Here is a 25,479-nt window from a genome sequence, read left to right as displayed (position 1 = left end):
TCTTTGTATCCAAGAGCAGCTCTGTGGAAACAAAGAAACTCTCCATCAGCTCAGTGTGAAATCATCCTCCTGCGGAGCAAGGGCTGGCTGGGGAGAGCTTAGGGGCAGGGGAAGGGCTGACTAACTTTTAAGGCATTAATTTGCAATGGATGGACTCGTTCTTTATAAACACCGCTTCCCAAGGGACACTTGGAGTCCAGCTGGAAGAATAAGCACTTCCTTCCCCGCTCAATGAGCACAGCTCTGCTGGTCCATCTGGTTATTTAATGCAGCACACAGTGACAGACAGGCTGCCCTGGCCAGGCCAGGATTGCTCTGCTCTTCCATGTGTGAAAGAGATGAGCAGGGTTTCCTGGAAGTACAGCCCTGTCCCCACCCAGAGCAGCTCTCACAGCCACACATGGATCCTGCTGTTCCAACACTCTGGGTTTTGGAAGGCCAATTACCTTCTCACCCTGTGCAAAGGAGGAATATCTGGCGAGGGGAAGTGAGATAGGATTTGTAAGGTTACAGCCTTTCAGATGACCTTGGTGAGACATGTTTTATCTGCCTCAGTTTCCCTGTCAATAAAGGGGGATTATACTCTGTAACTAACATATGAGTATATCAGTTTATAAAAAAAATTATTTATAAAAATCCCTCAAGGATGGAGATCTCAGAGTAAATATAGTTGTTATACTTGCTCATGAGGTTAAACCATGGCACATTTTGCAAAGATCTCTACAATCTTTATCACAATGTGAGTGATAGGCTGGACTCGTCAAAATACCTTTCCAGTGTAATGTTCCAGCCCTGCTCCTAATCTCCCTCTGCTCCTTGCCCTCCCTTTTCCACTCCTAAACACTCCTTCTCAAGACTTGTGGCAGAGGTTCCACGGGGCTCTGGGACCCCTGGCACTGCGGGAGGGCTCGGAGGAGCAGTGCCATTCCTTACTCTGGCAGTGCTGCCGTGTCCCTGGAGGCGCCCAGGGGCAGGCAAGGAGGCTCAGCAGACATCCTGATGGGACAGAGGAGGGAGAGGTGGAATGCCCAGTGCCACAGAGATCCATCCATCCATGTGGGACCATTGTCAGCACCGAGGCCACGTGCCAGGGCAGCCCTAGGAGCAGCCCGGTGCAATGAAGTGGAACGAGTTATCACAGCCCCATCAAGAGCAGAGAGCAACTGAACTGCTGAACCAACTGGGGAAAGTGCCACTGGAAGTATTAGCAACCCACTCAAATACAGGGTTTCTTCCTCACGTGAACCCTGGGTTTCAGGCAAAACAAGCCAAACAAGGCAGTGGGGAATGAAACTGCAATGCAAAAGCTACATCAGGCTAATGCACCTGCTGCTGTAGCTTCTGCATGTGCTCACGTGGTAACCCATACCTCTGCATGTCTGCTGCAGCCATACCTGTTAAATAATTTTGGCTAAATTTAAAAGATAAACAGAAAAAAAACCCCTTTGCTTTAGGAAAAATGTCTACATTCAGCTAGCAAAAAATCAGGGGAGGAGTTTTGGGACAGGTTCCAAGTGTCCCCATGTTGAACATACCTGGCACTGGCCTCTGCTGGAAGGAACCAGAGGATGGGACAAGCCTTGTCCAGCTCTGGCTCATGACTGGGCACACTCAGAGCATCTGCAAGAGCTGCAGTTCCCACACTTCTCACCACCAGCCCTGCCACAGACACTGACAGGCCCTGGTGAATCACCTTCTCCTGCCCCACTGACAGCACTGATTCATGGGCACTTGGGGGCTGGTTTAGTAGGAAAAATCTTACTTCCATAAATATAAACACTTCCTCTTGGTTAAAGCTCTTTCTAAATGAGCCATTAAATTAAAAGTACAGCTGAGTGGGGGTTTTCCTTGGAAGGGGCTCCCTCCAAGCCAATACATATCCTTTGTTCCCTGTCCTGTTGAGCAACAGAGCAATCAGATGCTCACACTCAGCAAGAGTGATTGCACACAACCTGTCTGGCTGCTCCTGAGGCAAGCACCTCAGCATACATTTCAAATGGGCGAGCAGCCTGATGGTTTGCATGCTTTTATCTGACTGGTGTCCCTTTGAAGCTCCTATGTGGAAGATGATTGGCCTGATAAGTGTTTTTCCTTTCTTTTCAGTATTCACTCTGCCATCATTTGATGGTCAAGGTTTGCTCCCTGCAAACCCAAATTGAATCCTTTCTCCACAGTCACGTCAAGAGGCAAAGATAAATCCTAAACTGCAACTGAAACCTGAGTGGGAGAAATGGTTTAATTCCTGCTTCTGTGCACTCACTGCACTGGGGCAGCAGCTCTTGAAATGTCTGAAAGAGTCAAAATTTTTAAGAAATTAAATTTAGAAAAAACAAAATAAACAAACACTTGCATTTGTCATTAAAGCTGCTCAGGGTAGTTTAATAAGCAAGCAGGTTTGGGTCACGGTTCTCTGAAATCGAATTTGCCCCTGACAAAAACGGACTAGTCCAGACCTCCAGATACCTCTCCTGGCAATAAACTGCAGTCTTATTACACAGGGATGAATCACAGCCACAGGTGTCTGGGCAATAATCCCTGGGAAGGTCTTAGGGCACGGATTTCAGTGGATCTGGACCCAGGATTCCTTTGTGAGCTCATCGTGGTGAACGCTTGCAGTGTAATTTGGCACTCTGGAAGGACAGAAGAGGAGCCCAGGAGACACTGGGATGTGGGAAGGAGATGTGCATGCCTTGTGCTCCTGTGGGACAGCAGGCAGCAAACACCACTGTGCCGGGGTCTGCAATGCCCAGATCTGCAGGCAGCAGCTCGGGCTGCTCCCTCAGGATTACCCTTGGCTCCTTCACTCCATGCCAAGCTGCCACCTCAGCTCTAGGCAGCGAGGCTTGGCAGCATTTTTGGTTCACTGATTCCCCAGATGTTTTCCAGCCAATACATGGGCCCTTGCAGGAGGATCATCCCTGTGCTTCCCCAAGGAACCTTGGCTTTCTTACCTTAGATGCCCTAAAGGCAAATCACGGACACACGGGGACTCCTGCAGCAGCAAGAGTACAGCCCTGGAGCTGTGAGACATAAAATGTATGAAAATTGTCCCCAGCAGCTCCTCCCTGGCTCTAGCACTGACTTTGGAGGGGTACTGAAGTCCCTAATTCCATGAAGGAGAATCTGTCCCTAACCCAGTGAAGGCTCTTGCAGTGTGATCCCTGCCTGCAGCTCCCGACACCTGACGGATCCGGGGCGAGTTCCCACCTTCTGTCCCCTCAGTTCTCGGGTGCTGCAGTGTTTAATGCCTCTGTTCCCAAAGCATACACTGAGGAACCCCCAAATCTACCCTGCTTTCATCCCAGTGGACCACCCAGTTGAAGGAAGTTTCTAGAGGAGCTGAGTTAACCATAAACTAATAAAAGCAGCCGAACTGTGCTCGAGTTAAACCAAGGGCAACGTGCCATCAAAATCCTCCCAGTTAAATTAAAATACAGGGTTGGGTTACTTTTTGTTTGCTGAAGCCAAGAAGAAGAAAAGCCAAGCAATTCTTCCTGAGAAATGCAATAGAGAGGGTAGAAATGGGGGCCAGCTGCTAGAACAGCATCATCTGGGAGGAATTCACCTGAACAACCACCCAACCTAAGGAAGCAGGGAAATGCATTTCCCTGCCTGTCATCAGGGATGATAACCAGGCACAGCATCACACGCTGGGGCTCTCTGAAAAGGAGCATTTCAATGGAGCACTTCACTGGAAAGGAGCACTCCTGCAAATTGCACCCATGTAAGTAAGCAGAACCCAGCAAACAAGCAGCTGGGGCAACCTGTCTGTGATTTTTAAGTGCAAAATACCTGGAGCTAAATCCAAGTATACCAAAGTGTGTATAGCTTTACAGAGAATACAGCTATTGCCAGTATTGTTATATACACTTCAGATGTATAAATGACAAAGTCCCACTGTTTAAAAAAACATGCCTGAGTGGAGCTATATCAAATATCAGGACTGGTGATTTGCTTTCCCTTGGCCTCTGGCCGAGAGCTAAGGAAGAAAAACAAATTAAGATCTTTGAAAGAGTATCAAAATATTTGCCAGTGAAGACCAAAACACCAATTTTCACATGCTCCTTTCCATGACAATATTGGGGCAGAGCTGTGTGCTCTGAAGGGAGTGACTGCTGTTTGCTTTGAACTATCCCGACTAGGAAATACCTGATCTAATCTCCTCCATCTGGGTGACGGGGCAGGAAAGACCTCTGAGTCTGGGTCTGAAGCTCTCTATTCCAGCCTTCCTCCTCACTGAATCCACTTCCAGTCAGCCAGGCTATCAACAGCTCGTTTGGTCCAGGCTTTCAAGGGGCCTGCTCACTCTGAGCTGCCACACCAGGACCCAGGATGCAGATTCCCAAGTCTGCCCCGTGCAAGCCTGGGCTGCCATAAAAACGAGTGGTTTCTGTTTCCCCCAGCCCATTCCCACCCCCTTCCTTGCCCTCCTCGCTCTCCTGGGGCTGAAGGCAGAGATATTTGGGTTATGGGGGTGGTTTGCCTGGGGGCTCAGCAGGGTGAGCAGCTGGCCACTGCTCCTCAGTGGGTTCCAGCTGAGCCAAATTGTCCCGTTCCCAGCTTTGGGGGTCTGGGAACGTGGCTCAGGCTACATCTGAGACCTTGGGAACAACCTCTGTCTGAAAGGGATGGGAATCAGTGAGTCCCACACTGCAGCTGCCAGCCAGCAACACCCTGCCTTTAGCTACTCACTAACCTGTGTGCCAGGAATTATCACTGAACGTTGTCAACTCTGTCTTTATGTCCTTGATTCCATCTGGAGTCAAACAGCTCAGATTAAAGGTCCATAACCATCTGATTAGGAATCACACCTAGGCTGCACACAGCCAGGCTTTCCAGACTACAGGCAGAATTCCTTTAGAGGAGCAGAGCTTCAGCTGCTGAAGATGCTCTGCCTGGAAAAGGCATGGCTGAGGAGGGGGCTGGAGGAGCAGGCTGGAAGGCCACAAGTGCTCTGCAGAGAGTGAACAGGATGCAGTGGAAGCCAGAAGCAGAAAATGATTTCGGCAAAGAGAATCCATGGGGCAGAGGTCAACCCGAGGGTTTTGGATGCATTCCTTGCACAGGAAGACTCCAGTCTCCAACCTGCTGGCTTTGGGAAAAATGCCCTGAAGGAAATTTCACCCCATACTCTCTCTGGGGAACAAGATCTGGGCTGGATGGTGCTTCCATGGGACTGACCCAGTGTAGTTCTTTTCCATTTTGGGGTTATATCCTTCAAGCCACAAAACGATTTTGTGAGAAAGTTTCACACAACTTAAAACCAAGTATCAGCTCTCTGGAGTTTAGCCATCCTACAGAACATAATGAAACACTATAACCAGTTATAGAATTCCCTGAGATAGTAAAAAAAAAAAAATATCAACTGGAGAGATTGTCTAATTCTAGACTGGTTTCTCTGTACATCCTGATCTAATTCCTGCAAAACCCCTTTTCATCTCCTGCATATTCTGCAAAAATTTTTATGTAGGATTATTTTTTTCAAAAGGTCTGAGATCCCAGATTCCTGCAGGTTACCTAGAGAGGCCTAAAAATAGTAATAAATTTGAAAATTGGACAAAAGGGGATTTAACACGCCAAGGACATGGCCTGGGGCTGGCGCTGAAGCCGGCACAGCTTCCAAGTGAGTCAGGCAGGAAGTTTGTTCCGTTCCCCCACTCAGCTCCACAAGGAATATGGAATAAAGAGATGGCAAGACAGGCTTGGAAGGGGCACAAAACCACATCTCAAGGTTTTCATCCCTTAATTCATGGAGTCACAGAAGGCTTGGGTTGGGAGGAACCTTAAATCCCATCTTGCTCCATCCCTTGCCATGGGCAGGGACACCTTCCACCATCCCAGGCTTCTCCAAGACCCAAATGTCCAGCCTGGCCTTGGGCCCTGTCAGGGATCCAGGGGCAGCCACAGCTGCTCTGGCAAATTCCCACCTTGAAATGTCAATTAGGGCTCGTAAGAGCAGGCGAGCATGGGTACATTTGTCCCTGAACATCCACCAGGAGGAGGAGGAGGAGGAGGAGGGAGTCTCCTGCAGGCAGATGTTTAGCTGCCACAGGACACAACAGGGCAGCTAAACAAAATCTGGATCCCACAAAACAGGCTGCAGGATCCTGGGGATCTCACAACCCACAACCAGAACAAGCTGTATCCAACCTGTGCTCTCTCTCTTCCAGGAAAAATGGGTGCAAATGTCAGCCAATGAAGCCCTTTCCACCTACACCACATCAGCTCCAAAAGCCAAACATGATCCCAGCAGAGCTCTCCGGGAAGTCTCGCTCGGCAGAGCTGAACCCTTCATGGCACAATGCTGGGAAAAGCAGAACTGCTGCGTGGGTGCCCCAGAGGCACCCTGTGAGCACTAATCACTTGTGCATATTGAACAGAACTGTCTCTCCATGGGGAAAAAGCTCCCTTCAATTAGTGGAAAGCGACTCCCACCGTTCAATTTAGGGTTTAAATTTGGACAGGGTGAGCTTTTCTTCCCTGTTTTTGGAGTGTTGGTGTTTTTCCCTTTAATGTAAACTATGTCCTTGCAAAGAACCCGTGGATAAGGCATTGGAAGAAAACATGTGCAGCCATGATTCCGGCACTGTCTTTCTGGGATACATTTTTCCAGGAGCACTGGTCAGCAGAGCACAGAAAGCTGCAGTAAATTTAACTTAGAGAAACCATGATGGTGTTCATGAACACAGCTGAGCATGCAGTGGAATGGTGGCTGGATTCAGGAACTAAACACCAGGGCACGAGGCCATTGCTGTGGGCTCAGAGCCACCCTTCTGGCAGTGACCCCCTTAGGAACTAAACTAGTCAAAAGTCACCCACCAGTGATCATCAGGCCCTTCCAGGACAGCTAAGACTAAAGAAACAGATGTATACCCCAGCTACAGCTTTCCAAAAAGTGGGCTAAAACCTCAAACCACTGGCAAATACAACTCCATTCTTGTGAGGACTGACAGCAAGGATCTGGGCAGAAACTTCACTCCTGGCTAGGAGAATCCATTAGGTGACTCCATGGAGCAGTGACACCTCACTGGCCCCAAGGCCAAGAGGGAAAACAGTGTCCAACACCCCATTACACTCGGCCCTGGGTTACCCTTGTGTGTCCCCTCAGGGCCCTAAGATGTGACAATTATTCTGTGGGATTGGGATGGGGGAAGCAGTTTAAAAGGCTGGTCAAAACACAGATTTATAGCAGGAAGTGTTTTCCAGCACACACATGACAGGCTCCAGGGCAAGGGGATCATCCAGAGTATAAAGATAAAAGTGCTGAAAGGCAGGGAGGGCAGAGGGAAACAAAACTGCCCAAAAGGTGCCCAAGTGCCAGCTGGCACAGGCCAGCAGTGCCAAGGAGCACAGTAAGAGCAAGGCAGTGACACAGGCTCAGCTCCACACCTCAGCTCCCAGCACACCCCACGTCAGCAGTGTCAAGGAAAGAGGAGCAAAGTGTGAGACACTGCTGCCTGGGGACCTGCTGCAGACACAGACTGGTCACTTCCCTCCCCTCAGCCCATCCAAAGCCACCTCATCAGGCTCACCAAGGAACTCCTTTCACTTTGTGTGCAAATTGAGACTTCATTTCTGCCTTTTTAAACACATAATGGCAGTCATTTCTCTAAGCTTGCTCAGGCTAGGCTGGGGCTGACATGACTTCATTTCTGACAACTATCTTATACTTACAGGATGCTGCTGGGATTAAAGACTTGGGAGGAGGAATTTTGACCTTTGCAAAGCTTTAATTTTGTTGAATTTATCCATGGTAATAATCACTGCTAAGACTCCTTACAGCCATCATCTCCAGTCTCGGGAGATACATCTAGTGAAACCAGCCTCACGAAATAATTTCCCTGGGTATGGCTGAGGCCTCACAAAATACTACTTAAATTCCAGACTTTCACTACATGCCTCAGAGGAATCTTCTGAATGCCAGGATAGGCACCAAGAAGAAAAACAAATGCTTCGCTGTTCATGACTGACTCTATTCTCTTTTTCCTTAAATACACTTGAAAGCAGGCTGCAGGCAGCAGTTTCACCTTCTGAACAATCTTCAGGAAAGCTGTTAGGTCCGAGGCTGCCAAAACTCATCTCTTTTCTTTTTTGCATGTTGTTGTTCTCTAGGTTTTTATCCTGTGCCGGTGCAGGCAGTGCAAAACCAGAGGCTTTTCACCTCCGAGAGCAAAGAGCTGATTTTGAAGAACAAAGCTGTTGTTGTGGAATGCTGCAGCATCTGTTTCAGCACGTCAGTTTTATATTTAGCAGCAGCTCATCTCCACAGACCGAGCACAGCCAGGGAGTCCCTGAGCAGCCCCATTCCAGCAGCTCCCATGGGTCAGTGCCAGCGGATGGGGCACAGGCTCCTGGAGCCTCCCCCGAGCCCTGCACAGCCTGCCTGGAGTTTGCTGCCCAGTCCTGGATCTCAGACAGAGCTCAGGGAGCAGCAGGATGTGCTCTGGCCTTGACCAGTGTGCAGCTCTCCCCCGTCTCTGGGTCAGGCACAGCACGGGCCAGCCAGGCAGGGGAGCAGCCCTGCCCCATCCCTGCTCTGTGTCCCCAGGCCGTGTTTCTGAGCCACTTCCAGGGAATGGCAAAACACCGCTGCCAGCTCTTCCAGCAGGCAGCTGGAGCTCTGCTCGCACAAGATCCAAACCGACTCCAACTGAGCACAGTCTGCCCACAAAGCGCATGCCAGGCACGGCTGGGAGACGAGGGCAGGGTTTGGAACTCCTGTCTGCCCCTCTCTACAGGTCATCTGCCACTGAAGTGCCAGCAGAAGCACTGCCTGCAGCCTGAGGCAGGAACTCCATCAGGCAGGACAGGGAAAAGCAGGGCAACATGTAGCAAAGCCCAGATGCCAGGCCTGGAGTGCAGGAGGGGCACCTGACAGCAAAGCTCCTCTCGACTCTGCGCTGGCCCTGGCTCAGAGAAGCAGCATCCTCTCCACACATCTCCATGCCCCATCACTTCTCGGTTTACAGCAGGCCTGGCAGTGCCAGTGCTGTTTTGGGGAGATGTTTTGCACAGACACGAACATCAGCTAATTAGAAGAGTGAAATTTCAGCCCAGTGAGTGTTCAGCACGGAGGGAAACACTGACAGGTTTTTTTCTTTGCCTCCAGCCACAACTGCAGGCAGGGGAGGGTGACAAGGTGGGGAGGGCAGAAGAGGGGACACAGCTCTGCAGAGGAGTGATCAGTTTTGGCAGCTACCCTGCAAAAAAAGGAACCGTCAGCACTGCAAAACACGCAGGGAAATCTTCTGCTGGCAAATGCAGATTTCCCTGTCCCAGAGGCAGTGGAAAAGGTCTGAGGAGAGCTGCAGATAAAGAAGGGACAGTGATGGAATTGAGCCAGCTCTGGAGACTGGCTAGTTCATCTCTCTCCTGGAGACAGCTTTCTGCTTGGAAAGGGGGTGTTGAAGGACAACACAGCCCAGGAGAACCCGGAAAACCTTCATCTGTAGGCCCAGCCCAGCAAATGCCAAATGACAGAAGAAAACTGCCTTACCTGGGTGGTTTTTGCCCTTCTGCCTTGCATGCTGCTGCTGTGGCTCATCTGGGGGTTGGTGGCCCCTTCGGAAAGGCAGTGGGACTTCCTGCAGGGCAGCGTGTTGTAGTTACTGTAGGAGGAAGGCGCGTCCTCGGCGGTCACCGATGCCATCTTATGGCTCCCGAGCTCCGGGATGTCGGACACCAGGTTCCGGCAGTACCCTCCGAAGGCGTTTCGGGGGCCGCCATTGATGGCGGCGCCGGGGGTTTTGGGGGAATACAGGTCGCTCATGGAGTTGGCCCGCTGGCAGGCAGCCAGGGGCTGGGGGCTGCCGCCGGCCTCCGGGCCCTGCGCGGCCTCGGCGTCCTTCTCCTCGGCCAGGCCCAGGATCTCCTCGTTGCTGGTCAGGTGCTCCTGGCTGAGGTCGGACAGCGAGAACTCCAGGCTGTCCTCGCGCCAGATGTCGGCCGACTTGGAGCGCTTCTTCTTGAAGCTGGCCGCGTCCATGAAGGCGCTGCCGTTGGCCGCGTAGCGCAGCGCCCGCCCGTCGCCCTCGCCCAGGAAGGGCGGCTCGTCCCCGTAGAGCCGGCTCTCCTCCGAGTCGGGCATGCTGTGCACGGAGGCGGCCGTCAGCACCGTGCTGCTGTCCACGCTGGGCGTCACCGACGAGTCCGTGTGGTAGGACACGGGCCGCAGGCCCATGTCCACGCGCTCCACCCACATGGCGCTGCCGAAGTCCTCCAGGTTGGCCTCGGGGGCGAAGGGCTCCAGGCCGTTCTCGGCCAGCGACTGCGGGATGCTGGGCGTGCTGCTGGAGCGCGTGCTCACCTCGGAGTTGCGGTGGATGACCTTGCCCGAGGAGGCGTGGCGCGTGCGGCGCGAGGCCTTGCCGGAGAGGCGCAGCGAGCGCGACGTGTGCTTGCGGCCCAGCCCCGGCTGCTTGTCCCCGTAGAAGGCGTGCTCCACGCTCTGGCTCTCCGCGTTGCCCATGGCGTCACGGTCTGTGGGGGACACAGCGGGAGCCGTTAGGGGAGGCAGGCACGGGGACGCCCCGATACACCCACAGCCGCTCTTCCGCTTAATTAACGACCGAACCCGGCCCAAAACCCACGCCGCGCGTTTCTCGCGGGGACTGCCGCCACCGCGGCAATGATCCCGCAGAATTAATTACGGGAGCCGGCGGCTGTACCGGCGAACTTAGAAATACGGTTAAATCGGAATGCAGCGAGCAGCCAGACAGCTCTGCTGGTGCAAACGAGGAGTGCAGAAGAGGGAAGGACTCAACCCTGGAGCTCGGCGGGAACTGGAACAGTTTAGCACCACAGTGCCATCTCAGCTCTGCACACATTCACCTGACTCTCAGCATCAGCGTCGTCATTCCAGCCAACAAACTCTAAAAATCAACAGCTCCTGTTTATCTGCAAGTAACAGAAGCTGAAAAGTAGAGGGACGTACACCTTTAGCTGAGATTTCACCTTTTTTTTGGCTAGGAACTGTGAAGTGAAGCATCAAATAGCAAAGTACAAATCCTCCCATTTGGCAGCGAGCTAATGACAGGTTTGATTTCTGGAACAAAAAACTGTGCAACATTAAGCAGGTACGGAGAGCCCCACACAAGAAAGCCATATTATGAAAAATAAATTAGCATGAGTGACTCAGACTATACAAAAATAACCTTCCCATCCCACTCCCTCTGAAGCAGATAAGCAGATCTGAGCTCTTTGATCTGAGCTGGAACGCAGGGACAGGGTTTGTGTCCCCAGCCCCAGCCCCAGCCTCCTGCATTATTCAGCTGTGCACGTCCCGCCGTGGAACAGGTTTCCCATCCAGGAGGTGGGAGTGATGATCTGATTCAACCTTGGAAAACACTCTGAGGTCTGTGATCTCACTCAACAAATGTCAGAAATATTTTATCGGTAGTATTAGGTCCTTCCTTCTGGCCTGACAGCAAGAAGAGGAATAAGAAAAGTAAATGCCAAAGTTCAAAATCAAACAGGAGATCCTGAATTACACACGAGACGATTACATAGAGAAAAACAGTCCATCAGTCTTGAATAGAAATTCCAAGACAAAACTTCTTTTTTTTTCAGGTATTTCCATTACTTTTGGTTGAAAATAAAAAAGCTGCCCTGACAGCAAAATAATCTGGAGTTTTTAATTTCTTGGAGTAATTGCCTCTCCTTTGCCAGGATGCCGATGGGTACTGAACCAGATGCTGGCAGAATGAATGCACCCAGGTGTTTTCCCTCACTATGTATATTTACACAACTGCTGCTGCTGCACAGAACTGAATCAGCCCTACATAAACACATGGAAAGTGAGGAACCGATAGCACTAAACAGCGGGACAGAACTGAACGCTGCAGTGATGCTTCTGACCACAGCAAGAGGACTGTGCCTCTGCTCCTCCACCCAGCAAAGCTCCTCATGGCTGAGGCTAGAAGTCAGTTCAGTGCTGGAGCAACAGACAACACCATAAATATCTGAGCATTTCTGTACTGAACATAAATACAGTTGCACGTGAAGTAAACTACAGCAGGAAATGCCCTACATCTACCCAAATGAATGGTAGAACTCCCTTTGGCTGACATGACTAGTTTAGAAAACTAAATGCACTGAAGAAAGGGCAAGTTTAAATCTTAAAACACAAAAAGAAAAAAACAGCTTTATCAATCCACAGACAAGGGTTTATTATCTCCTAAGAGCTACTGCTCTTTGATAAAGACGGAAAAACAATGAGCCAGCTTTTGCCTATAGAACATTTTAAAGCACAGAACCCACATCTTTTCTTCTGCAGATATCTAAAACCAGACCCCAATATTCTGTCCTGCAGAAGAAACCTCTCTGGGCAGTGCTTTCCCTGCTCTGGTTCTTGCTGACCGCACTTCCACCCAGCGGGATTTCCACTGGCTGCACAGCCCGGCAGAGCCTGAACCTTTTATCCCCGGTCTCCAGCCACCCACCCATCTCCAGCCATCCCTTCTCAACCTAAGGACAAGCTGAGCAGTTAAAAAAAGTCCTCTTGAAACCTGGAATGGTTCTTTACCTTCCAACTACACCAGGAAGACTTTCCCCCAGCCAGAGAAGCAACAGGACCGCAAGTGGGCTTGGTGAGGAAAGGAGCAGCATCTCCGGCTGCATCCAGTGAGGAAAACACTCTCCTGGAAGGAGGGAAGTCTTCTCTCCACAGAAGGAATGTTTAGGGAGTGATTTCACACAATGAAGTATCTGCTAGAGACTGACAAGAAGTGTCAGACTTCAAAGTAAAGAGCTGACCTTTTTTAATTTTGTGGATTGGCGCTTTGGGTGGGGGCGTGGGTGAGGATGTATGTAAATCCACAACCGGCTATCAGTGAGCCCATACCTCGCTCCTGTTCCCTGGAAAGGCCCTGCCTAATCCCAGGGAATTCCCAGCTGCAAGGCTGCAGGAACGCTGCCCAGTGGGTGCAAGAGGGCTGCAGGCAGCAGCACAGCTGATCCAGCGCCATCCCCCAAGTCTGGCACCATCCCTGGCAGAGCCCATCTCCCCTGGGAGATGCAGGACACAGCTCAGGTGGAACAGTCAGCCCCACCAGGTCAAGCTGAGAGGGGTCCTCTGAAAGGGACTCCCATTCTACCTTCTGCATGAGCATTTCCACCAGTTACCCTGAACCAAATCAAGTGCTCCTGCAGCAGAGTCCACTAAAAGAGCAGAAAATAAATCTGCAGGGAAGGGGGAAAGGAAGAACAACAAAAAGAAGAGCTCAGTTAGTTAGAGCTTAGCTATTAGTTCGCTTTTGCTGAGCTAGAGTTGGCCAGGCACACGCCAGAGGCAGCACAAGGGTGCCTGTCTGGGGACACAGTGGGGACAGGATGGGACAATGCGTCTGGAGGGTGACACAACAGCAAGGAGGAGGGACACCTCTGGTTTTTGGCAGCAGGGAGCTGCGAGGTGAGCTCAGGCAGATGTGGAAAGGCAGCCCTGAGAGGGGAATTGGCACTGCTATAGACGCCGGCATCCTCAGCGAGCGGGAGCTGGGCCGGGGAGGGGAGCCCCAGCCTCCCCCTCCCACGGGCCACAGCAGACACCCTGGGGCAACAGCGTCTCAAACTGCTCAGCAAGGACTGCCAGATGCTGCCTGTCTGTGGCTTAACTGCATTTAGCACACTCAATGAAAAAAATCTGTATCAAATTAAGAAAATGAGTAACGTTAATGGGAGCTGCACGCAAGTGCTGGTAGGACAAAGGCTCCCCTTGTTAGCTCAAGCCGCCAAATGCAAAGGCCACCATTAAAGACCCATCAAGGTACCACCAGGATATGACACAGATCAAGAGTGACACATCTCCAGGCTTTAGACAGGTCCGTGGTGGTGTTGGGAATCTGCTGTGGATTACCCTGAGCCTCGCTGAGATCAGCACGGGGCCGCGCGCTGTGAGCGCAACTGGCTGGACGTTTTTCAGCAGAAAATGTTGATTCATCAGAACCCAAACTTTTTGTGGGAATTGAGGGCCTCTGATGAAATCTCTCTCTCTCTCTGGGAGGGAGAGGCTTGAAAAGCAAAGCAGGGAGACAGGCACGTCTCCTCCAAGAGGCACCAGCGCCCTGACTCAGGCGCTCGCCGAAGACGCGGAAGATCCAGATTTGTATCTGCAGCCCAAGCTGGGCAAACGAGGGGTGGCAACTTCTGCCTCCACATCCTCAAAGAGGTGGCCTGACCTTCCATGCTGGGAAAGGGATCTCTCTCCCAAAAAACCTGCTCCTTCCCACTTCAGTGAGGGGAAAATGTCAGAATTGTGGTGACTTCCAGAAAGTCACCTTTAAGCCAGCTTGCACATCAAGAGACAGGACAGAGGGTTGAGATACGTTTTTTGAAAGCTCAAACTTCAGATTGACATCAAGATTAGGCTGCCAGCAGAGAGAACGCGAATTTTGCAGACAAGCTTTGGAAAAACAGCGTTCCCTACACTGGGTATGCTGGAAAAGCAGACTGACCTCCGGCTGAACTGCTGAGGTTTTGCTGGATGACTCTTATATGAAATGGTTACACATAAATTATATCACATTCTAGATGACCACTGATGATGGCCCACTCAGAGAACATAATTTCCTTTAAAAACAGTAATTTTCCTTCCTCTTCCCCTAACCCTGGTATTAAATTATTTCTTAAAATAATTACAAAACCAGAATACTCATTTCAATTAAACCCATGTTACTAACTCTTAAACCTGCAAAAGGTTGGTCCACTGGATTCCAGAAGCGTATCTGAAAAATACTAAATTTCCAACCAAATTTGAAGCACCTCACAAGACAACAGATTGCAAATTTAAAATTAGATTCTAGTGGGAGGCCCTGGTGACAAATCTGTATTTTTCTCCTGGAGCGTAGCTCGAAGGCTGTGAGAACCAGAACAATGATCAAATCCACAGCGGGCAGTGAGCCTACAGAAATAAACTTCTGCTAAAATCTGCCAGCCAACAACAAAGATTTTTACTGAACTCACCAGAACCACATAGAAAAATGTACAAGACTAATAACCAAGTGTGAACACACACATTTTATTGTAATTAAAATGTGCTTTTTCAAAAGGGCAATGGAGAGGCTGAAATTCCACAGAAAGCCTTTGAGTTTCTCAGAAACTCCAGCGGCGTATTTCATTGTTTTCACATCAGAACCTCTTAACCAGCCACTTCTTTTTTTGTGAGCCGCTCTCCCATGCGTTAAAGCACGGGATGGACTCCAGAAAGGCCCTGCAGGCAATTCCAGTAAGAGGAGGAGGGAAGGAGGAAGGGATGTCACCAGGACCTGCTTGACAGCCATTGAAAAGCCCAGCCCGGGTACCCAGCACATGCAGCTCATGCCCTTCCCCTCCCCGAGCATCCCAGAGCACAGCAAAGCCCTCCAGAACCCCACAGGGACGCACGTGTACCTTCCGAGGCAGTCCCGGTATCCAGCGCAACCTTCCCCCAGAGAGCTGTGGCATTTAGAGGTACAGAATTGCAAATGACCCCGAAAGGAGCAGTTACTGGGACTGCAGAAGCTGTCAGCACCTGCCACTCAGCGGCTCCATTACTCCCGCGTCACACTCTATGACTACATGCCAAAAACCTGGGGAGAAAGGGGAGAAAAACAAATCAGACAAAGGGTTAGCAGGGAGGGCTGTACGGGAGCATCTTCTGCCGGCACCTGTCACCAGCACTTACCCAAGGAGCACTGGGCAGTACAGCACGGAATGCTGTGCTCAAATTCGGGTGATGAAATCTGATGGTGGCAGAATAAATGAAAAACCCAGTCAAGCACCGCCAGCCCCAACCACAGGACGTGGAGAGTTCCTCTTCCCACAGCTCTGCAGAACCAAAATCCCCCCAGACTTTAACATTCCCTTGCTGAGGCCGGCCTGTCTCAGCTCAGGGCCAAAACCACACCTGCATCTGAAGACGACCACCAAGAGAGGCCCTGTCCAACAAAGCAGGGCTCAATTTCTGGCAGCAAGGGGAACCCAACCGCCCAGGAGACGCTGGAAAGCCTCAGAGATTTCTCTGCAGACTGCCTCATTTACGGAAAGGGCGGTTTTGCAGGCAGGGATTTCATTACCATTTTCCAAGTGCGAATCAGATGTTGGGGCAGAGCATTTACATCTGGTTTTGTGAGCAAGGAAAGGATTCTCGGGTTAATTGTGCTCAGGAAGGCACAGACACAAGAGAGCAGCCTGTGCTTACCTAGACCTGAGACAAGTCCCTAGGACAGCCCTCGAGTCAGACACTGAGCTCACGTGGGTACCAAATCCCAGCCCTTTCCAAACCTGCTACCACTGGTGAGTGCCCAGCTCTACTCCAGCCTGGGAGAGGCTGAATGCATTTCCCAATCCAGCTGCCACCCAACTCCCCCTCCTCCCAGCCAAGCACCAGCACTAAAACATCACCTCAACACTGCACACAAACTTGGGAGAGTTATAAACTTCTCCACAGGTCCCAAGGAACAAAAACCTGGGGAGGGATTACTGCTGCCCTTCATGTTCTTCAAAGCTGCTTGGTGGGGAAAGTGTGATCCTCGCTCTTGGCTGGATTCTCAAAAGAGACAAGAGTCACTGGCTCTTTTTAAAACTAAAACTTTTCCCGTTTTCTTTCTCTTCCTTCATGCTCCCTTCTTTGCTCCTCACCTCCCCCTCTTCCCTCAAGCTGTTGGTTGAGATCTGAAAAGCAGTTCATGAATTTCTCAGGAGCTGGCAGAAATTAATAAAATGAAGCTCATTTATATTGAAATGGACTCATTATCATGCCAGCTGCCAATAATTTCCAAGAGGGGAATCTTGCTGACAAAAAAGGTCCTACAGGCAAGAGGCTCCCCACCTGCACCCACTGCCCAGGGAGCAACCCTGCCATGAGCATTCCTCACCTCCCAGGAAAAGGAACTGGGACCATCTCTGTTCAGATCCGGCTGCTACTGCCCCAAAATAACCTGACCAAAAGAAGAACAAAACACAGCCCAGCATTTTATCAGCTCTTCCACCCTGCCATGGCTTTTGAGTAGTTTGTAACTCAGTAAAATCTGCTCCAGGGTGACACAAACTCTGGTCACTCCCCTGAGAAACCAGCTCCAAGGCAGCCCATTGCACACACCACCTGTGCTCCTCCAGCAAAACCCCTTCTCTCCTGGCAGTCCTTTGCTAAAAAGGGGATGTTTGCAGCTGGATCCTGCATTAGCCAAATCCTCACGCTGCTCCAGTACATCTGAAGGGCTGGCAACATCCTTTGCCATGAACAGATGAGTACTGGGCACGCACAGCTCCTCCAGAAGACAAGGATTTATCATTACCCATCAACTCTTTCCTGAAAAGTTTTGCTCCCATTAACTTTTACAACTCCCAGTCTTTTCTAAGTTAAACTGATTCATACTTTTCAAGAACATCCGTTTTTCATATTTTGTCTGACATTAATGGGCACTGGAACGAGCCTCAGTGTCCTGGTTCACTCCAACAGCCCAGGCTCTGCCACAGCACAACTTTTTGAGTTGTGAAGCAGCTTCCAGCAAAGCCCTCCTTCCAGCAAGGTGTCAGAAGGTCCTACAGGGCAGAAAGTGATGTCCATGCTCCTCATTCAAGTGGAAGGGCTGAAGCAAACATGAGCACAGCCCCATCACTTCCTTCCCAGCACAGAGCCCATTTTGGACACGTCTGCTCCCACTGATGCTCCCATGGAAACTGGGTTTTCAGGGGAGATGAACAGCTGTAAACACTCACTCATGGAACAAATGATCTGATTTTTCTTTTTAAAAAAAAAAAATCAAATAAAGATTTTCAAACTTCTGCACTGGAGACGAAACATCCCCCGGCAGCACCGACTGCTCCTGACACACTCAGACACATCCGTGGTGTGCGCGAGCCAACGCCTGCGCACGTCAGCGCAGCTCCCCGTGCCCTTTGAAGGCCTGCAAGCAGCACAGCTGTATTTATTGCACAGCCACAGAGCAGTGCCTCCTAAAAGCAGGCCAAGGAGTTCCCACAGGGCTCATCGTGCTGCCGGTCCCGGCTGGGGGAGCGCAGGAAGCCCCCACGGATGGATTAAACGCAGAGCGAGGAAGCAGAAAAGATTAAAGGAGCACCTTGTTATTCACATCTGCTACCTGCAGTCCCAGGTACAGCAAAGAGCTCTGACTTCCACATGCTGGATTTTGCAATGCCAAGAGTCTGGAGAAAAATCCAGCACACCTGTTTTCTTTTTGCTTGCGGACACTTGACAGGAACATTAATGGATGAAAAATATGGAAGCTGTAGCTTTCTAAAAGCCTCCTTTTCAAAGCACAACCCTTCCTTTCCAGGATGAAAAAAAATCAGTATGCAAATATATTCCCTTGTCCAGTGAACAGGAAAAGTTGGCAAGAAGGACAACAGCTCTCCTTCAATTCTAGTTTTACTTTTTCATTTTATGAGGCATTATTTTTGTCAGATTTCAAATGCAATCAGTTGGTTGTTATATAAATCTTCATTCAGTCTGGAGAAGCCCTCAGTAACTCTACCACCAAGCAGGATGCACATACAGAGACAGGAAGCAGTAGGCATTCCATACAGAAACCATTCAATACTCAGCAGCAGCTCTGTGCTGTATTCCTCACCCACCATCCCAGTTCCATTTCAACTCCAGTGATCCCATCTCCTGAAATGGAGCATCAGGCCCTTGGTTTGTGACTGGAGGCCACATTCTGTTAGTTAATAGCTAGTTAACTAATATGAATTGCTGCTGAAATCCGTCCAGCCAGTGCCCTGCCCTGAGAGTGAGGTAAATGCTGCAGGGCTCTGCTGCCCTGACAGCTCTGGCTCTCCCCATCCCATATCCCTGGGCTTCCCTCCTCAAAATAAAACCCACAGGAGAGGGAGCGTAAAATATACAGAGCTGGAAGGGCCCCACAGGGATCAGAGTCCAGCTCCTGGCCCTGCACAGACACCCCAACAAGCCTCCAGACCCTTCACCATCCTCGTGTCCCTCCTCTGGATGCTCCTCAATAGCTTTAGATCCTTCTTAAACTGTGGTGCCCAAAGCTGCCCCCACGTCTTGAGGTAAGGCTGCACCAGCGATGATGGATGGATGGATGATGGATGGATGGATGGATGATGGATGGATGATGGATGGATGGATGATGGATGGATGATGGGTGGATGATGGGTGGATGATGGGTGGATGATGGATGGATGGATGGATGGATGATGGATGGATGGATGATGGATGGATGAGAGAACTGCTCTGTGCCCAGGTCTTTGTTCAGAAATGCACTCCAGAAATGCTTTGAGCTTCCCCACTCTTGATCCAAGTACTGAGCCCTGAGACCAACTTTAGAGGACTGCAGAAGCCAGTTGACTTTTAAAACAGTGAAAATAAATTACAAATGTGCTCCTCTCTGTGTTTTCTTTCGATGGCATTTAAAATGTCATAGAAGCCTTTTATTTGTGAGAAAAATTAATTCCAAACTGAGCGCTGCTTGTGAGAGAAATTAATTTCAAACCAACCACGGCTTATACTACCTGTTGAGGAGAATGGCTGCTCCTGAAACTGGGGTCTGACAACAGTGACCATCCAGAAAGGTCAGGGATCCATCCATCCATGCCCAGGAACGGGCTGGTAGAGCTTCAATTGCAAAACCTCTTTGCAAGCGCCTTGTTAACACGCAACCTCCGTGTCTGTCACGGCAGGGAGAACAATGCTGGTGATCCTCCAGATGAAGAGGAGGGCAAAGAAAAATAAACCCACATTCCCTTTGAGAAGAACTCCTAAAGGGGAAGGTGTGGGAAGCCCTGCTCCTCCAGCTGCAGCAGCACCACCCCTACGACAGTTTCCAAGGGAGGGGAGAAGAGGCAAAAAGAGAGGGAGGGAGGAAGGTTTGTCAAGAGACCCTAAACCTCCACAGAGCCAACAGCCAGCCATGCCCAAATCCCATCTAAGGGGAACAAAACCAGGAGCACAGCACTGAGAAAGCACCGTGGGGCCTTGGCAATAAATCAATGGAAGAGCAGAGCAGGTAGCCCAAGGCAAAGCCCCCTCTCCAGGGTTTCTCTATTTATAGAGGGGATGTGAATAATTGACACGGTTGTGGGTTTGTTTGTTTTTCAATCATTTTTACAACTATCTGAGCATGTTTTAACTCTTTCTCCTTCCCTTCCCTTTTATTTTTAATGGTGGGAAAATCCCCTTTTCTACCCTGGGGGGAATCTGCAAGGTTTTACACGTTTCCAGCAAAGGGCAGAGCAGGGGAAGGATTCTAATTTCAGATCATCAGACATAAGCAAATCTATGGGAAGCCACCAGGGCAACTCCCTGGAGCCTGTGGGGCAGCCTAAGCCCAGCCAGGAGGGAACTGCAGGGAAGGAGGAGCCCACTTGGCCTCCGTGTACATTTACAAGATACTTGAAAAACTAAAAGAATCCCCAAAATGCAGCTGGAATAAAAAACAAGGTGTGGCTTGTTTGTTTACCTTTAGGTTCTATGTTATTGTTATTACACTTTGCTTAAAAAGGGCTTTCTGCTGATGCCAAATGGGCAGAGAACTGCTGATACACAGCGAGGGTGGGACGTGCCAAATGCACTAAAAAGATTGAGAAGTAACAAGAAAATGTTTGGGCCAGGAGAACGAACTCCAAATGGATCTGTGGGAGCTCTCATTGTACTGCCAAGGAGAGGGACCTTTCCTGCACAGAAGAACCACCCTGCACCACAGGCTCCAGCAATAAAAAATGAAGCCCTTGGCGTGAGTGACCGACGAGACAGGATGAGAAGGATTAAAATGTTGTGGAAAAAAATTAAGGGCAATAATTGTGGTAGGGGGAATTGGAGAGGAAGTGCTTAGTGTATCTCCTTATTTAAACACTGAGGTAAGTAATCTGATTTTCAAGCAGTGCCAAAGACCTCACACAGATCATTAAGATGGTGCCTGAGATATGAAGTATCTAATTTTAGATACCCTGACTTAAGTATTAGGGAGGGATTCCAGAGGTCTGCGGAAAAACCGGTGTGAAATACAACTCAGGCAAAGGCACGATCCGCAGAGCTTTCCCTTCTGGTCCCTCCTTCTCTGAGGGAGGCTGAGGAACCTCGCTGAAACCAAAGCTGTGTAAGGTCCCTCAATTACTGCTTTGGAGGCAGGGGAAAGGACAGCAAAATAACTTCCATGCCGAGGCCACAAGGGAAGCACAGTAAGAAAAAGGACTGAAGCATAGGATGTCCTTTGCAGATGACAGCATGCCTTGAACAACTTTTGGCACCAGGATCTCTCTGTGAGCTTGTGCTCGTAGATCAGCACCGCTCAGGACTCGTCCTTCACTGCAGCTGCACTGCAGGGCAGGGCAGGGCTGGACTCCTGCTGCCAGGGCTCCCTTCTCGCTGTGAACACGGCGCTCTCATCAGCTGCAGACAGAGCCAGCACAGCCCCATCCCAGAGGGGAAGGGTACTGGGTGGCTAAGGAGGAAAGCAAGCTGTGTCCAGCCAGCAGAAAGCGTGCATTGAACATCCTAAGCTTGCCAAAAGCAGCTGTTTATTGCCTGAGGTGTCGGTGGCAGCACAGGTTCTCTGGTGGGGCAGGGGCAGGTGAAGATGCTGAGACAGCCATTCCACCCGGGCCCAAAGCCAGGACTCCCCACAGCCCCCCCACCCTCCCAGCGCTCCTGCTGGCTGCCAGAGACAACAGGAGCAGCAAAAAGGAGCCCAAGCTTCCCAAAACCCACCTGGGAATCCTGACTCCTGTTTATCAGGGCCTGGGAGGAGGCAGGTGAGCAGGTGCCCAAGGGCTGCTGTCCCCAAGGCAGCAGGTCTCTCACCAGGCACTACCATGGCACAGCCCCGCTCCTCCAGCAGGCAGAGACGGAGACACCACGAATGCAAAGCTCAGCTGGTCAGCACCAGCCTGGCCCTGCTGAAGGTAAATGAAGCATTCAGGTTTTATCTTGCACATCCTGATGTGTGACAGAACCTGATGGCTTCAGTTTATCTGGGCTGACCGGTTTCAGTCGCGACTCGTCCATCGCATCTCCTGACACGGCTCTTCCCCGAGGGAGGAATGCACAACTCCAGGGCCGCATGCTTGGGTGTTGCTTCTTTAATTAAGAGGGGACAAAACCCATGAGGGATGGAAATCACGGGAGAAGACACCCTCGGGGCTCAGGGAGTGAGCCCCCACCCTGGGAAGAGGTGGGAAGGGAGCAGAGCCAGAAAAAGGATGGATCAGCAAATGCTCCGGAGAGGAAAAGCCAGAACTACCAAATGCCAGGCTAAGGCAGCTCAGGGTGGAAAGCTGACACCTATCAGCTCTGAGTGTGGCCTCCAACTAAAATGAAGGCTTTGCCTCCTTTTCCAGGGAGTGCATGGGGGGGAGGCATGTGAATCACCACATCTGAGGTTATCAGGAGCAAAATCCAGAGTTTAAAATGCGCCAGTCAGCAGCAGCTTTCAAGCTGCATCCCAAAACTATGCGAGAAGCAACCACAGGGACATGGGCAGGAATTTTTATATTAAAACCTGTGGATCGGGATCCTGCCTGGGACTGCAGAACAAGTGATCCCAGCAGTGATGTATCCATCTGTCTGTCAAAGGCAGGAGAGCACAGCTGAGAGATGGAACCGGGAATGACACGGGAAGAAATGGGAAACTGAATTCATTTCTGCCTGCTACTCTTGATCACTCCCTGCCAGAAGATGACCCATTTTCCAGAGGAGAAAAGGCAGAAGACACCTTTCCAGGAAACTACCAGTGGAGCTGAAGATGACAAAAACTGGCAGAGGAATTATGATCTGCATAAGGAACTTCACACAGAGGTTGTGCTGAGGAGAGAATTACCTCACTCGAGTTTTTTCATGTTTTCAGTGCCGAGACATAAAAATGAAATGTGTGGTGACTTGTGCTGAGGACACAAAGCTGGATAAAGTCAGAGCACAGAGCAGACCTTTTGTCTCACATTGATCCCAGAGGGCCAGGAGCTCCCGGTGTGACACAAATGCCAAGAAAAGCGAATGTAAATCACAAGCAGGACTTGCCCAGCAGAAGCAGCAGTGACTGATGCTGCAGAAGACACCGAGCTCATCTGGAACACCACGTGCAATCCTCATCGTTGCCAAGGTTAGCACAGACCAGACACCCCCAGCAAAAGCGAGGCCAAAGTGAAGATGCACTCCAGAGGAGTTCAGAACAAGGCTGCTGTCAAATGGAACACAAGCAGAGAGGTGGCCAAGCAGCCCCAGGGCATCCAGCTGGAGGGTTCAGGGGCTGAGCACTGCCCTGGACTCCTGGCCAGCCTCGGTGAGACCCATGGATCACAGCTGCACAGAGGGGCAGAGCTCGTCCTTCCCAAACTCGAGCTGTTCCTGAGCAATAGGAAAACAACAGTGACAAATCCTCCACAGTTTGGCAGCACTGCAGTTGGTCCAGGTCCTCCTCTGGCTTTGCAATCTGTGGTCAATAAGAGGAGAATGTTGTTGCTGGCACATAGGAGCTGCCTGTGAGTGCTGCCAGGTCACCAGCTGCAGGGCTTGTACCTATGAGCTCCCAACATCCTGCACAGCACGCTGCCAAAAGCAGCTCCAGTTTAGTTCTCCCTTGAAAATGACTCAAAAAGTAGTGCCAGAGAAGGAGCAAGGGGAGATGTTCCAAGTCCTAGTGGGAATATTTCAGCACCAGGCTCTCACTGCCTTTTCGTGCAGTTACTGCCGGGTATAGTCACAGAAACAAAACATTGAGCTAGAGTATGAAGAAGTGGGATTCTTTTTTAGGCATTCTAAAATATGTGTCAGAAACACAAATGCCTCATAAAACAACAGCTATGCCTCCTCCAAATGCCAGGTTGGTGAGGTATCAGCCACACCATCGAACAAAAACACAGTAAATCTACACAGCACTTTAATGACTGGACATGGCACTCAGTGCTCTGGGCTGGGAACAAAGTGGGCACAGCTTGGACCCCATGACCTCAGAGGTCTTTTCCTACCTCAATGATCCTGTGATTGATACTTGCAGCAGCATCAGCAAGTGCCATTCCATCATTTCACTGCTTCACATTAGCCCAAAATAGCACTGGAAGAAAATAACCAGTTTCCTCTTTACATTTAAAGAGCAGTAGATGGTTTTAGTGGCTGTGAAAGCCACTGGTATTTTGTGTGGCATCATGCCCAGGCCAAATGAAAACAAACCCTGCAGTAGATGCACATTCAGTGTATCTGTGGAAACACTGCCCAGAGTCACCTTGCCTGTGCCACACGGGAATCACTCAGCCCACCTGAGCTCACAACAGCTCCTGAATTCACCTGAACGGCTTCTGTCCCCCACCAGAGCTGCAGGGATGTCCAGCCTTTCCCAACTGCTTCCCAGCACTGGCTTTGTCTGCATGCACATGGCAGACCCATTTTCACAGCCCCCACTGTGTTACTGCTTAAAGCAGCTTTTACTCAAAGGGGTGTTAAAAATAACATCAGGAGTTTCCTCTTGAAAGATGCTTTTCCACCCTCCTGAGCCAAAACCACCAGGAGAGGTGACTCTGGTGTCAAGAGACACCTCTTGAGTAAAAACTCAAGAGAGAAAACTCTGCAGAATTCCGGAATTCCACTCCACCAGCAGCCACAGCCACGTCTCCACACTGATCCTACAGATCCAGGCCAGAAGCAGTAACTATTTGTGGCCACTTTGTGTCTGAGTGGATGCACCTCAGACACAAAGTGGCTGCTGCCCTTTTCAAGGGAAGCCCTTCAAAGGGACAAAAGAGAGAAGCAAAGGACACCTTTACAACAGAGCTAAACAAAGACTCCTTGGCTCTGCACCAGCCCTTACATCTCTTTTTGGGAGGCAATAATCTTTGTGCCAGTTCAGGGGGTTTTACCTTGAACTTTTCCACTCTCCACTACAGAGTCTGCTCTGGAGACCTCTGGATGTTTTGCCATCAAAAACAGTCCTGGTCTGAAAAGATCTCCTTATCACAAATCACTGATGGGCTGTACAAGTCACCCATGAGCAATATCAAAATATTTCAAATGCAATTCCCTTCTTGTTTCCTTAGGTTTTTTCTACCACTTGTCAGAGCTGACATACCAACATGAAAAGAGGGAGAAGAGGTAAAAAGCCTCATATTTTTCACTTTAGTATTTACAGTTTTCAATCAACTTCTACAAAATCTTTCTCAAGATGTTATTCCCTGTACGTTAAAGGAGGAAGAACAGCTCTGTGCAGTGCAGGAATCAAAGCACAGCCTCGACACTGAGGCCAGATTTACATTACAAATATTTGCCAGCACAGCTGCTATGGGACACGACCTCTGGCTGTGCCTGCAGAGGCCACTGCAATAGGGTTACAGGAGCAAAATCATGATGTGTCTTACAGCAACACATCCCTCTTTAAGTCCCAAAGAAGACCAAGCTCAAGATCAGCTCCTCCAGTAGCAGCACTGCTTTGCTGGTGTGACACAGCAACACAAACGCTCCCGGTTCATCCGATGGCTTCCCGTCTGCAGGGCTGCACCAGGGATGGGCAGAGCTCTGGGCTCTGCCAGGGGAAGGAAGGA

The 25,479-nt window shown here is 50.3% G+C and overlaps 1 protein-coding gene across 5 annotated transcripts in view; it reads right to left on the bottom strand.

Moving 5' to 3' along the window:
• Window positions 1–25,479, bottom strand: part of TIAM1 (TIAM Rac1 associated GEF 1) — a 123,049-nt gene that overhangs the window by 56,891 nt on the left and 40,679 nt on the right. For all 5 annotated transcript variants that reach the window (XM_015647776.3, XM_033519009.1, XM_015647520.3 and 2 more), the window contains 2 exons: window positions 15,385–15,563; window positions 9,497–10,479 (listed from right to left, as the gene is read on the bottom strand). In XM_015647776.3, the coding sequence (XP_015503262.1) occupies window positions 9,497–10,468 (972 nt within the window). In that variant the 5' untranslated portion in view covers window positions 10,469–10,479; window positions 15,385–15,563. The remainder of the gene's footprint in view (window positions 1–9,496; window positions 10,480–15,384; window positions 15,564–25,479) is intronic.

Source organism: Parus major, chromosome 1 (genome assembly GCF_001522545.3).
Source record: "Parus major isolate Abel chromosome 1, Parus_major1.1, whole genome shotgun sequence".
In the NCBI taxonomy this organism is placed as follows: domain Eukaryota; kingdom Metazoa; phylum Chordata; class Aves; order Passeriformes; family Paridae; genus Parus; species Parus major.
Note: the sequence above shows the minus strand (reverse complement) of the source record. Positions and strands in the feature narration are given on the sequence as shown.